The sequence below is a fragment of the Sceloporus occidentalis genome, unplaced genomic scaffold (genome assembly GCF_023333645.1).
Source record: "Sceloporus occidentalis isolate IW3139 unplaced genomic scaffold, rSceOcc1.0.p SCAF_8, whole genome shotgun sequence".
NCBI lineage: Eukaryota > Metazoa > Chordata > Lepidosauria > Squamata > Phrynosomatidae > Sceloporus > Sceloporus occidentalis.
This window is the reverse complement of record NW_028316988.1, coordinates 20,110,100-20,125,449: the sequence shown is the minus strand read 5'-3', so window position 1 is coordinate 20,125,449 and position 15,350 is coordinate 20,110,100. Positions and strand designations below refer to the sequence as shown.

At 43.0% G+C, this 15,350-nt stretch overlaps 1 protein-coding gene across 1 annotated transcript in view; it reads left to right on the top strand.

Annotated features, from left to right (window-relative positions):
• PRRX2 (paired related homeobox 2) overlaps nucleotides 1–13,524 on the top strand; it is a 96,811-nt gene extending 83,287 nt beyond the window's left edge. The window contains exons 2-4 of the mRNA XM_089537025.1: nucleotides 10,875–11,059; nucleotides 12,158–12,336; nucleotides 13,386–13,524. Coding sequence (XP_089393151.1) covers nucleotides 10,875–11,059; nucleotides 12,158–12,336; nucleotides 13,386–13,524 — 503 coding nt within the window. The remainder of the gene's footprint in view (nucleotides 1–10,874; nucleotides 11,060–12,157; nucleotides 12,337–13,385) is intronic.
• Nucleotides 13,525–15,350: the final 1,826 nt, after the last annotated feature.

Here is a 15,350-nt window from a genome sequence, read left to right as displayed (position 1 = left end):
AAAGCCATCCAATCCCATTCTGCCATGCAGGAACTCACAATCAAAGCACCCCTGACATATAATCATAAAATCATAAAGTTGGAAGAGACCACAAGGGCCCTCCAGTCCAACCCCATTCTGCCATGCTGGAACTCTCAATCAAAACATACCCGACAGATGGCCATCCAGTCTCTTGTTTAAAGACCTCTAAGGAAAGTTCCACTGTCGAACAGCCCTTACTGTCAGGACGTTCCTCCTAATGTTTAAGTGGGATCTCTTTTCCTGTAGCTTGCATCCATTATTCCAGGTCCTGTTCTCTGGAGCATCAGAAAAAAGCTTGCTCCCTCCTCAATATAACATCCCTTCAAATATTAAAACAGGGCTATTATATCACCTCGTAACCTTCTCTTCTCCAGACTAAACATCCCCAGCTCCCTAAGTCGTTTCTCATAGGACATGGTTTCAAGACCCTTCATCCTTTTAGTCACCCTCCTTTGGACACACTCCAGTTTCTCAATGTCCTTTTTGAATTGTGGCGCCCAGAACTGGACACAGGACCAAAGCAGAACAGAGTGGCACTATTACTTCCTTTGATCTAGACACTATAACTCTATTAATGCATCCTAGAATCTCATTGAATCAATATATTAATGTTTGTCAGTACATTATAGCATGCATCTTAAGATAGGATCTCAACTGATGACCTTTTTTTAGACTACAACCCCCAGATTCTTCCAGCTGGCACAACCAAGCTCTGCAAATGGTATGAACCAGGGAGAAGAATGTATCTTGCAACTTCTATATGCGTACACTTTGATTCTCAGTCTGCAAATCAGGAACATCTGGAGGGCCACAGCTGTCCACAGCAGCAGCTGCAGAGGAAGCCTCTTGTGTATCAAGAACTATAATAGAAAGACATCGAAAGGAACATCCCCCCGAACACAAAAAATTCTTTGCAAGGGCCATCCCTGCACCTCCCGTCGGCTAAGGCTAAGTGTGAATTTGTTAAATCCACATTAAGCCCCCTGAAGTGCTGTCATGTTTATTTTTACTCTTGCAGACTGCGCAGATCAAATTGGGATTCCATTTGTGAAAGAGGCATGTTAATTAATAAAATCTATTTATTTGCTTAGAGATGGCTGCAGCCTTGGGGTCACATTTATCGTAATTGTTATTTCAAACAAAAACCCAAAACGAGGCTTTGGACTCTTTGAGAGAGAGAAAGAAAGAGAGAGCTGGATTTATTTTTCTTCGGAAGAATTTACAACTAATGCCCTCTGGGCTCTTTCGGTCTCTTCAATTATACTAAATAACAGGGAAACACAGCAGGATAGAGAAAAGAAAGGAAGAAATATTGAGAAGGGTGAGAGAGACAGGGGAAAAGAAGTGAAACCAAAAAGTAATAATAACAGAGTGTTAGAAATACAGATGCGGCAGAATCCAAAACTGGTGGCTTCTTAAGTCAAAACTAATGTGTTTATAATTAACGGATGTACCAAAACTTTGAATTAGCTGCAATGAACATGTTATTAATACAGTCGGTTCTGTTGTCATGAATTCTGCATCCACAGACTCAACCATGGTTTGAAAATATTCACACCAAAACTATTTTCAAAAAGCAAACCTTGATTTTGCCAATTTATATAAGGGACACCATTTTATTAGGCTGTTGTATATATGGGATTTGAGCATCCATGGATTTTGGTATCCATGGGGCGTCCTGGAAAGAAACCTCAACAGATACCAAGGGCCCACTGTGTAACTTTATGCATACTTAGCTGTGTAGCAGAGGTACTAAGAAGGCATGTGAATGGGATCCTGAAGTGGAATGATGCTGAAAGTCACTAGTCAACATATTGTCTTCAGATGGCATGTGAGAAGGAAACTTAAGTTAGGCTTGTCAACCCCTGCCCCAATAGCCCTAGGCTTGCTGAGAACAAGAAAAATGGGTAGCCAGACCTCTGTGGCCCTCTTACCCATGTGTACGTTTCCCTTACAAAAGCGGTTGGGCATATTTGGCTATAAAGAATGGATGTATTCAGTCCAAGGTGGTGCCATGTGGTGCCATTACACATGGTTATCCCCTGAGCACTTTTGATCATGCCAAGGCACAATTCACTAGCGAAATGGTATTGCACAACTGCCACAGACCTCTATACGTGTAAGGGTTTGCTCTGACTTCTTCATATAGGACATTGCCCAATAGAAAGCAAATCTGTATAATATAGGAGTTTGTCGCACGCCGTTTAAAGCAACTTACCCTATTCGCATTCAATTTTGAAGTCGGATTGAATGGGGCAAGTAGCTTTAAACGGTGTGCGATAAACTCATTAGTTTTCCTATAGTCACGATCATAACTCACTAACCCAAGCCTGGTGTCCTCTGCAGGGGGAGAAGAAGGTGCATTCTGCCAGTGTTGGGAGGGCAAGCGAATGACATTTCCAGCAAATTTGGGGAGTGGGCCAGGAGAGATTACTTAGATAAATATACTTAACTAAGTTTATTTACAGTCTATTATTCCATGGTTTTAAATGAAATGATGACAGAACCTGTGTAGAGAGATGATCCATAGTATAGTTGATAAATGGGACCCGGGTTCCACAAAAGTATCCTTTGATATTTCCCCGCTGTTCAGATAAAGATTAATTTTTCAGCTAACGTACTCAATCTAACCACCTTCTGATGGATAGACCATCTCCTGATTTCCAGGAATTCAGAATCTCAATATCTTTCAGCAACACATAGCATTGTAGAAATTTAACTCCTTATGAGGCAAATCTGTATTACCCATGTCAAAGATCAGCAGAATTCATAAAGTGGATATGAAGGAAGAAGATTGAGCTGAGATGTGAACATCTCCCAATGCAAGTTCTCAACTGCTGTTTTCTGTGCAAAGCAACATCATTTGCATGTTGTCACTCTGTGAAAAGTCTTTGCAAACTGCAGAGTTTTCCGAGGCTTTCTCATAGCAAGAGGAAAATTGCTAAAATTACCTATTGCTTCCTTTGAAGAGGAAATTAGCAAGGGGATAAACTGGGCATAGGGTCGCCAGTCCCCAACCAAAATGAACACGAGCCAGTAGTGTGTTGTGGCAGCAAGGTAAGCCAATGTGATCCTAGGCTGCATTAGAAGAAGTATAGTGTCTAGATGGAGGGAAGTAACAGTGTTATCCTGATATGGTCAGATCTCACCTGGAATACTTTGTCCAACTCTGGGCATCACAGTTCAAGAAGGATGTTGGCAAGCTGGAGGAAGGCGACCAAAATAGTGAAAGTTCTAGGAACCATGCCCTATAAGGAACAATTTAGGGAGCTGGGTATGTTCAGCATGGGGAGAAGAAGGTAGCCATGTTTGAATATTTGAATGGATGTCGTATTAAGGATGGAGCAATCTTTTTTTCTGCTGCTCCAGAGAGTAGAACATGATGCAAATGACAGAAAAAGAGATTCCACCTCAACATTTGGAAGAACTTCTTGATAGTAAAAACTATTCAACAGTGGAAGATGTTGCCTTGGAGTGTGGTAGATTCTCCTTCTTTGGAGGTTTTTAAACAGAGGCTTTTGGTCATCTGTTAGGAGTGTTTTGGTGGAGTCTTCCTGCAATGCAGAATGGGATTGGATTCTTGGATAGGGCACTCCTCCAACTCTTATGATTTTAGGATTGTATAAACCTTGCAAAATTACAGCAGTCTAATGCTCTGCCATGAAAGCATTCACATTGAAGAATTTCTACCTCCATCTCCTGCCTGGAGATGATCCACATGCAACCCCCCCCCCCCCCCCAGAGTTAGACCCTGATGAGATCTGGCTAACCTAGCTGGATATTCTTCAAGTCATACAAAAGGCCTAGATATATTTGTACTGCCTTGTACTGTCTGCATTTACTACAATTTTTTTTACAGTACAACAAGGGAGCTCAAGGGCTGTTTAAACTTTATCTTAATATGTGTGCGAGTGTGTATTTCGAAAGGTGCAAAACATTTCGGAGAGGCTACAAATGTTGCTCCTGCCACACACTTTTGATATAGGGCCAGCCTAGGGCCATTATCAGGGCAACTCCTGGAAAGAACATTATGTGATGCAGCACCATTTCCAAGGAGAATTCTAGCCTATTGTGAAAGCATATGGATTCAGCTCTGCTCCCAAACTTCCCCCAAAAAACATCCTTCTTGTTTTTTGGACTATATATATATATATATATATGGAGGAGATGGTTTTCCAGATTCCAAGGCTCCCTACGGATGAACTGTAAGCTGAAATTTCGTTCTTCCTGCTTTGAAAGAGAGTCCTTTCTTTTTGGCCCAATGGTAAAAAGTATGTGGGGTTTTTTCGCTTGGTGAGCAAATTATGATCTTTGGAAGGGTCATTTCCTGCGTCAGAGTTAAAAGTCGGCATTTTGGCTGCAGAGCCGAATTGCTCAAGAGCTTGTCTTTAGGAAACTGCCCATGGGAAGAGTACTGAGTGAGAATCAGTCTTGTATAGCAATTACAGTGCCAAAAGAAAACCATCAAACCCAATGGTGGTCATCGCGTCATGCGACACTGAGTTTTGTTAAAGCATCCATGTTTGGAAATGTCGATTTATATTTATTTTTTAGACTACAGCTCCCAGAATGCCAGGATTTGGAGAGCTGCAGTCCAAAAAACATACTTTTTCAGACCTGCAAAAAGTATGTTGTCCCTATCGTGTGTGTGTACATCTTCCAAGTCTGTTGTAGTTGTAGTAGTTGTTGTGGGCCTTCAAGTCTTTTCTGATTTATGCCAACCCTAAGACCCTATCATGGGTTTTTCTTGGCAAGTTTCTGCAGAAGGGGGTTGCGGTTGCCATCCTCTGAGGCTGAGAGAGTGTGACTTGCCCAAGGTCACCCAATGAGTTTCAATCTGGTACCGATCAATTTTATGAACTGATTGACTTTGAGTTCTAGCAGGAAATCAATTATATATATATATATATATATATATATATATACACACACACACACACACACACACATACACACACACACACATCCCCTAATCCTTTACAATCCTGCAGTTTTATACATGCCTACCTGTGAGTTCCTCCCATTGATCTCAAATCAGACTAAGATCTAATCTGCACTGCAAAAATAAAACAGTTTGACCCCTCTTTAGCTGTCATGGCTCCATCCTATGGAATCCTGGGATTTGTAGTTTGTTGTGGCACCAGAGCTCTCTGACAGGGAAGGCTAAATAACCGACATAAGTACAAATCCCAGAATTCCATCGCATTGAGCCATGGCAGTTAAAGCATGATCAAAGTGCATTATTTTTGCAATGCACATTAAACCTGCATTTTAAAATAGTAACGACTTTGGCACTTCAGTGGGGTGCCACAGGGTTCTGACCTGGACCCAGTGCTATTCAACATCTTTATCATTGACTTGGATGACAGAATTGGGGGTATACCTATCAAATTTACAGATGACATCAAATTAGGAGGAGTAGCTAATACCCGAGGAGAGGATTAAAATTCAAAATGACCTGAACAGATGAGAAAGCTGGGCCAAAACTAACAAAATTAATTACATCTGTACAGTAAAAATGAGATGCACAGATATAGGATGGCTTGATGTCAGTGCATGCAAAAGGAATCTAGGAGTCATTGTAGGCTGCAAGCTGAACACAAGTGAACAGTATGATGCAGCAGCTAAAAAGCCAGTATGATCCTAAGCTGCATTAATAGGAGTGTAGTGTCTAGATATCCTCCAGCATTTCACAGATGAAAACCACGACCCGTTTCGCCATGCAATATCAGCCTGTAAGCAGGATTTCAAAAGTTATTTATTAGGAAGAACATAAAAGGTATGTTCCCAGGATTTCCTAGCACTCAGCCAGGGCAGTTAAAACAGTCAGAAACTGGATTATTTCTGCAGTGTGTTTTGGACCTCAGTTTGCTGCAATGGAGGTACGCTGAGGACAAAGGAGGAAGGAGGAGAAAGAAACCAGGACATTTTAAAATCAGCTTATAAAGTGGGATGGCAGAGGATTAATCAGGACTTTCCCTACTAAATCTGGATAGTTGGATGGGATGTGAAGGAACTATAGCACTCCCATGTTTCCTCACTTCACCGTCACAACAACCCTATGAGGTTGGTCAGGCTGCAATTTGGGGAGCGGGGGGGTCGAGAAAGATTGGCCCAAGCCCAGCCTGATGGATTGTCACAGTTCATCTTTAAAAGGTGATTTTCCCCCTCTCTGGCTCCAACCTTCTCCCTACTCAGCTTGGCAGCCTGAGCGGGGCTTGGAAGGGGCAGAAAGAAATGTGGTCCCGTTCTATTTTTTACTTTCCCTTAATGAGCAAGTCTTATTCTTGGGAAAACATTTCATTCCTCTGCGTGGAAAATCCGAGACTCGTATTTGCCCTTTCCCTCCTATGGGAGAATCTGATGGCGTGTAATTGGCCCTGTGGAAAAACAACAACGCCGGGAGGTGTCGGGACAGTTTAAGACGTGAGTGCTGGATTCCCCTAGAAGGCTCAGGAAGACAAGGCGGCGGATGAGGACTCTGCTTCCAGGGCCAAAATAAAGAGGGCTGGCTGCAATCCATTGAACTGTCCATCATAACATTTTTGTTCACCCTTTCGGTGAAGATACCTACTCATGGTGTCCCTCTCCATGGCTCCATCACAAGCAAAAGTGCATCCAGACCTGTCTGCATGGTGTGCAACAGCATGCATGAGGCACATCTGGATCACCTACTATATCAGAAGCAGGGAGTGCATCTGCTCTATAAACATAATGCAGTTTGACACCACATTAACTGCCATGGCTCCATCCTACAGATCCTGGGGTTTGGAGTTTGTTGAGGCACCAGCACTCTTTGGCAGAGAAGGCAAAAGACCTTGTAAAACTACAAATCCCAGGATTCCATAGGATACAGCTACAGCACTTAAAGTGGCATTCATCTGCATTATTTCTACAGTGCAGATGCACCCAGGTTGTGTGTGTATATAAGCTGGTGCGGAGTGCAAGATGAAGGATGCCATTGCAGGGTCCTATAGTCATCATGTTGGCTACTGTGAGGAAAAAAAATGTTGGACTAGAAAGCCTTTTGATCGGTTCCAACATGGTTTCTTCTAGAAAAGGAATTGGTCTGATCCAACAGGGCTTCTTCTAGAAAGAGATTTGGTCTGGTGCAACATGGTGTCTTCTAGAAAGGGCTTTAGTCTGATCCAACATGGCTACTTATACAAAGGATGGAGTCTTGAGAAGCCCTAGGGCTACCAAGGAGCCAACATGGCATAGTGGTTTGAGCATTGGACTATGACTCTAGAAACCAGAGTTCAAATCCCTGCTTGACCATGGAAACTCACTGGTTGACCTTAGGCAGGTCACACACTCCATGATATGTTCTCTTCAGGGTTGCCATAATTCAGAAATGACTTGAAGGCACGGAACAATAGCAGGGCTGTCAAAATAGTCCTGAGCGGTTGCACTTTGCCTATCCCTATTGCGAACACAAGAGTGACATGTGTGTGTTTGTGTGCATACCCTCCAACAGTCCCAGTTTAGCAGGTACAGAACCAATTAATCCTCTTTCATCACATTTTTTCAGCTGCCTTTAAAACATCCCAGTTTTTCTCTCCTCCTCCCACTTCCCCACTTTGTCCTCAGGTTTACATCAATTGCTGCAAAGTGGATTCAAAGCACAAAAGTAGTCTGCACTCTATTAACTCTGCAAGGTGAGAGGAAAGAAGGAGATGGGCTCTTGCCCTTCCCAGGAGGCTCAGGCAAAAACAAACTGCTGCAGCTTCTCCTACCTTATGTGTCCTCCCTCAGTAATAACTTTAGACATCTTGACCACATTCTGATGTTGCTTGGCCAGACGTGCATCACAGTTCATTTGTGAAATGTTGGATGGTAACACCATATCCTCCATCTGTTCTGATTGTGCAGGGACTCTCCCAGTTAATCCTCTATCATCCCACTTTTCCAGCTCCTTTTAAAATGTCCCGGTTTCTCTCTCCTCCTCCCACTTCCTCCCTTCGACCTCGGTTTACTTCGGTTTGTTGCAGACTGAATTCAAAGCACAAAAGTAGTTCAGGTTCAATAAACTCAGCGAGAGGAGAGACAAGGAGGGGACATGATCTTTCTCTTCCCAGTCAGCTCAGGCAAAAGCAAACTGCTACAGTCTCTCCTATCTTGTGTATTCTTCCTCTTTAATAACTTTCTCCATTTTGATCAGCCTCCAATCATGCTTGGCCACATATGTCCCGGTTTTCCTCTCTGCAATGTTGGGTATGGAACACTGTTGTGCATGTGTGCATATGTTTGTGTGTGTGTGTGTGTTTCACGTGCCTGTGTTTGTGTGAAACCTAAGGATTATTGCAAAAGGCAGATTTTGAATCCTCATTAGTATTCCCCTTTGTAGGTCCCTGCCTTGCTTTGGCACCATTTCCTGACAGCATCGTGAGGGCCTATTAACCAACAATTCTGCAGGCAGGACGGGTTTTCTTTTTCCTCTTTTTTCCCTTTTTGCTTTGCCACATCATAGCTGCTCAAATTTGACATACAGCAGAAAAATCCAGGGTGACTCTGCTACAAATCAAAGGGCTGTCATAAAACTATTCCAAATTTCAAAACCATTCCAAAATAACTCCCCCCCCCCCCCCCGGCCGCCGCCGCCACCATTAAGGAACAAATGGAAGCCAGATGTTTGCATGGCGGAAAAATCGCCGTATAGTATTTCAGGAGAGGGTTTAAACTAAAACACACACCGGCAAACATTTTCCGCTTGTGGAATAGACCTTTCTGGGCCGGGTTTCCGCATAGACCCAGGGCTCGAAATGGAGATGGCGATCCTATTTCCAGAAGGACATGTTGTCAGTAGCTGTTACAAGGTCGGGAAGTCTGGTTCCAGGGCAGATCAGCTAAAAGGAAGGGGGAAATATGCAGCGGAGGTAAAGCAAGCATGAATGGGGAGTTCATTCTTTCCCAGTTATGATCAAACTTGATCCATCTTGCAAAGGGTCCCACCATCCAACTGTCCCGATTTGGCAGGGACAGTTCCAGTTGATCTTCAGACATCCTACTTTTTCATCTGTGTTTGGCAGATGAATAGTTTCTGGCATTTTTGTGGCTCTTCTCCAATTGTGCTTGGTCAGAAAATAGGCCCCCAGACCAACTTAGGGTCTGAACTGAAAGCTAGCAAGGTTGGAGCTGCATCTGCACTGCAGCAATAATGCCATTTGATATGACTTTAACTGCCATTGCTCAATGCTATGGGATGCTGTGATTTGTAGTTTGTTGTTGCACCAGAGCTACAAATCCAAGAGTTCCATAGCACTGAGCCATGGCATTTTAAATGGTGTCAAACTATATTATTTCTGCAGTGCATATGCAGCCTGGGCTATACTGGGGATTTCAGGCAACTTAACAGAAAGGCAGATGCTCCAACTGTCCCAATTTGATTGATCCTTTGTCTTCCTACTTTTCCAGCTGCTTTTAAAGTGACCTGGTTTCTCATTCCTCTTCCTCCTTTCCCCCTTCATCCTCAGGTTATTTCCATTGCTGCAAACTGAGTTCAAAATGCCAAAGTAGTTTGCATTCCAGGAGAGGAAGGGGCAGAGTTTTGTCCTTCCCAGTTGACTCAGGGAAAAGCAAACTGCCACAGCCTCTCCTGGCTTGTATGTTCTTCCTTGTTCCTAAATTTTTCCCATCTCGACCACACTCTGATATCGATTGGCTACACATGACCCAGTTTTCCCTCTGTGAAACGTTCTAGGTTATGTGCCATGCAAATTCTAGTCATCACCACCATAACAGTGATCCTGGCTGGGGAGAATGCACTGTGGTTCAACCTTACCTGGGGCCAAAGGAAGTTGGTAGGGAAGGACTATGCATCCCTATTCTCATGCAACCGTCCTTTCCTGCAATCTGCACAGATCAGGGGTGCATCTACACTGTAAAAAAAATTGCAGTTTGGTACCACTTTAAGTGCTGTAGCTCCATCCTATGGAAATACTGGTATTTGTAGTTTTACAGAGTCTTTAACCTTCTCTGCGCAAGAGGGTTGGTGCCAAACTCCAAACCCCAGGATCTGTAGGATGGAGCCGTGGCAGTTAATGTGATGTCAAATGGCATTATGGTTACAGTGCAGATGCACTTCCTGCCTCTGATATAGTAGGTGATCCAGATGTGCCTCATGCATGCCGTTGCACACCATGCAAACAGGTTTGGATGCACTTTTGCTTGTGATGGAGTCATGGCAGCGAAAGTGGGGTCAAACTGCACTATTAGTGAGCCAGTGTGGTATAGTGGTTTGAGAACTGGACTATGACTTTTGAGACCAGGGTTCAAATCTCGTCTCAGCCATGATGTTGGGCAGTCATACTCTCTCAGCCTCAGACGATAGCAATGGCAGCCCACCTCTGAGGAGCCTTGCCAAGAAAACCCCATGATAGGTTTGCCTTAGGCTGGGTCTCCATACACTGGAAACAACATGAAAGCACACAACAAAGATGTACCCTCTCAACCTTGTGAATTCTGTGGCCAGCCCTGCCTGGATCTGTACCCATATTTCTTTTATTTTTCTAATATTTATTTAACCACACTTACAGACTCACAATATAAGACATAATAAATAAGCATTATCCACATACAGTACACAACAACCATATAATAATAACAGTAACAACAAAGAAACAGCACCAACTACATTTTCTATTTTTAAAAGTGACTTCCACCTGAAAAACTCTTAGACTCCAATATGAACTTAGATACTTTATTTATAGGTGCCCAATTCTCTTTGACTTGTGGATAATCAATCCACTCAATTCTGTGGGTAATCAGTCTAATCAATTGCGTTAGTGACCATATTTCTGACAAATCCTTTGTGGTTTCTTCTTTTGTTCCCAACCTTCTTCCCCCCCAAAAAGGTGAGAGCTTGAGCCCGACCCGCAGTTCTGGCAAGAGGAAGAAGAAGCAACGGAGGAACCGCACCACGTTCAACAGCAGCCAACTCCAGGCTTTGGAGAGGGTCTTTGAGAGAACGCACTACCCAGACGCTTTCGTGCGAGAGGAGCTGGCGCGGCGGGTGAGCCTCAGTGAGGCCAGAGTCCAGGTGAGGGTGAACTGGAGTTATTTCTTTATTTGTTTGATTTATATCCCACTTTTCCCCCAGCAGAAGACTCAAGGTGGCTTGAAACCAATTATTTATTTGATTTATGGCCCACTCTTTTTGCAGCGCAGGAGTCAAGATGGCTTAAAACCAATTCAAGCAAGAGTTTGTGTGCTTGTTTGTTTGATGTATATCCCACTTTTCTCCCAGCAAAGGAGTCAAGGTAGCTTAAAACCAATTCAAACAAGAGTTTGATTGATTTACATCCCACTTCTCTCCCAACATAGGAATCAAGGTGGCTTAAAACCAATTCAAAGAAGAGTTTTGTTTATTTGATGTATATCTTGCTTTTCTCCTATCACAGGAGTCAAGGTGGCTTAAAACCCATTAAAACAAGCATTTCTTTGTTTATATATTTGATTAGGTTTTTACAAATTAACGCATATCGTTATTAATCTTTTGGATACTTTATGCTGCCCTCCCACACTGTTTAACGTTAAAAAATATCCATTTTTAAAAAACCAGAAGTCGACATCTGGCCATCTCTGGTTTTATTTGTGGACCGGGTTGGCATTTGGGGCAGAAAACTGACCCAGAGACACATCTTTGCTGTAAAGGTTGTTAAAAACATTCAATCCCCCAATGGATGTGGCATATCATTTAAAGAAAATCAAGTCTCCCTTCTTGATTTTTGTAATCTCCACTTTAAATCTGTCACCAAGAAAACCATGGTACACCTTTGGGGAGAATGTGCTAGAGGAAAGATAAGGTTTTTTGAACCTTGTGATCTGTTTATAGGCTGCTCTTGGGTTGATCTTGTTTAGTTTTAATATTAAACCTTATGTGAATATATTAATTAGTTTTTTAAAAAGGACCCAAAGATGTCCAGATCAGTTCTAGACCTGCTGTCCTCCAGATTATTAAGACTTCAGCATGCTCAGTGGTCAGGGATAGTGAATGGTGAAGGATCTCCCAAACTATTAAAATGTTGTGTGATAGATAGATAGATAGATAGATAGATAGATAGATAGATAGATCAAATCTATGGCTTTTTCTTAAGTCTCAGGTTTAAACATTTGGGTGTTGTTTCTCTCCTTCCAGGTATGGTTTCAGAACCGACGGGCCAAATTCCGCCGTAATGAGAGAGCCATGCTAGCTAACAGGTCGGCATCCCTCCTCAAATCTTACAGCCAAGATGCGGCCATTGAACAACCAATGGCCCCCCGCCCTACGACCCTGAGCCCCGACTATCTCTCCTGGTCCACCACCTCCCCTTACAGGTAGGTCTCACCCAGTCTTCTTCTTAACCCTGCTTGGGCACAGTTATAGCACTCTGATTCCACTTTAAGGGATCATCCAGACATCGGGTTCGTTAGCATGATGATGTGAATCATCTCAGTCATGCGTTCCGGGTTTGTTATTGACACTATGGAACCGCATTGAGGTGTATCTTTGCAAGTGCCATTGTTCACACACGCAAGCACTCAAATAAGGATGGAGTGGATGACGCAAATGCATTCGGAACACATTCAAGGCATGCAGCATTATATTGTCATGGCTGCATCCTGTGAATTCTGGGTTTGGATCTGTGATGAAGCACACTCTGATTTCTTTATAAAACAGTGACATCAATTCTGGTAACCATCTTGGGCTGGGGGGCACATGGAGAGAAAATAAGATGTGAAGTCAAAGTCTTTCATGGCTGTCATCCATAGTTTTTTGTGGGTTTTTCAGTCTATGTGGCCATGTTCTAGACGAGTTTATTCCTGACGTTTCGCCAGCATCTGTGGCTGGCATCTTCAGGGAATGCATTCTCTGAATGCATTCAATGAATTCAGAAAGGACGCGGTGGGGGGGCATGATCTTTCCCTTCCCAGAAGGCCTCAGGCAAAAGCAGACTGCTGCAGCCTCTCCTACCTTAGATGTTCTTTATTAAATTTCCCAATGTCAACCACACTCTGATGTTGTCTGGCCACATGTGTCTTGTTTGCATGAAGGGTGTGGAGTTGGTTTTTTGCTCACTATTACATATTTGGTGGGCTTTGAGTGCACTTTCAGGGAGAATATCATCTGAAAAGCATGCCATTTTTTAAAAATAAAATGAAGGTGAGAAGGCTGGTGGACTTGCAGAGATTATTGAAGCTGTGAAAGAGGAGCATAGTGGCTACACATAGATCACTTGCTCCATTTTCTCCATCTTGAACTAAGAGAGTACCATCATTTGTTTTGGAAATCCAAGATTTTTGTCCTATCATGTTGATGCTCAGTGGCTGCACCTGAGACTCATCCTTTTTCTTTCCTTTCTTCCTCTTCCTTTTCCCTCTCCCAGCAACACAGTGCCTTCGTACAGCTCCAGCGGTCCAGCCACTCCCACCCAAGGGGTCAACATGGCCAACAGCATTGCCAGCTTACGCCTCAAAGCCAAAGAGTTCAGTCTCCATCAGAACCAGGTGCCCACCGTGAACTGATAGTGGGCCTTCCAGAAGCGGTCCCTGACCTGGATCTCCAACTCTACCAGCCTCAGCTCGAAACCTCTGGGCAACTGAGACCTCAATGATCCTCACACCAGCAACCTCCATTCATTCGGCGCCCTTTCTTTCTCTCTCTCATGACATCTACACAATACCGTTGTAGCAATTTTAATACCAGCTTAACTGTTGTGGCTCCATCCTTTGAATCTTGGGGTTTGTAGTTTGGTGGGACACGAAGAATTCTCTGCTAGAACAGGGAATGTCATTTTACACTAATTCCACTGAGGATATGAATGTAGTTTTTCACTAATTTTCTTCTCAAGGGAAGGAACAAGTAATTTTAGTACAGGTTGAGTCTCACTTAGCTGAAATGCTTAGCACCAGAAGTGTTCTGGATTTTGCTGTGTTTTTGTTTGTTTTGTTTTGGTAATATTTGCATATACATATCTTGGAGATGGGACCCAAGTCTAAACATGAGATTCATTGATGCTTCATATACACCTTATGCACATAGCCTGAAGGTAATTTTTATACACAATATTTTTAAATCATTGTGCACATGAAACAAAGTTTGTGCACACTGAACCTTCAGAGAGCAAAGGTGTCACTATCTCAAGCCACCCAAATTCCACAAAGATTTTAATCAGTCCAGGTTTCTTCTCATTGGGGTTTCTCAGCACTCAAGAGATATGTTTTGTGGCCATTTTTTGAATATTTAAAAACTATTCTTTTTGGCCTCCTATTCCCAGTAGCCACAGCCAGCTTTGCTAAAGGTCTAAAACCCTGTAGGATAGAATTCTAAGCACTTCACTAGTCTACAAATCCCAAGCTTCCACAGGATGGAGACATGACAGTTATCAAAATGTCATGACGGTGTAATGTTGATACACTCTTTGTCTTCTTCATAACTCTGCTTGAAGATAGAGGCAGAGATCTTACATCTGCATTTCATGATTTTAAGTATCTAACTATAATGCAGAAATACAACAAAGCTCTTTAAGTGAATTGCAAAGATGTGCATCTGGGCAATGGCAAGAGCACTTCAATGCACATTGGGCACTTCTGGTGCACATCTTGTGCTCCAGCGCATTGTAGACAGTGTCCAAATTGCATTAGAGAGTACCCTGATACACAACTGTGTCCATTCCACATCCATCATCAATCACTCCACCATTGCACAACAGATGCCTGTATATTGTAACTTCACGGGAGCCCCTTGGTGAGTCTGAACATTGCAAAAATACTCAGTTCAATATTGTACATATGTATGGTCATTTACCAAGACATAAATCCAGAATGCTAGCCAGCTAGCCAGCAAGTTACCCAAGCTCTATGGAGCTCTCCGATTTGCGAAGGCTTTGCTTCCCACCTCTTTGAACCGAAAAGAGATATTTTAAAAACAATTGCATGGCGGGCTTACGAATTCTCCAAGAAAGAAGACGTTCACCTGAACTCGCTCTCCTCAAGAAGCAAAAGGAACGTGCCCTCAGACCTTCTGTGCGTTTGATTTAAAAAGCCCAAGTGTCTACATGGCCAAAGAACTGCAAAATAGCCCAAAGCTAGAGAAGTATAACCACGTTGCCTTTGCCCCTTCACTCCTGATTGTTGACTGTTGCTAGTATGTGGTTGACACTGGTAAAAAATTAAGCCAAATAAACTCATTTTAGGTCTGCAGCAGCAGCGGTTGAAAGAGATGAAACAACACTTCATTTGGGGGAAAGCTGCAAATTTTCATTAAGAGATGCATCCTGATTTGCCCCTTCTCCAGAAAAAGCATTTCTATTTCCCCAAAATGTGGCCTGGATGACCTCTTGTTTTGCATT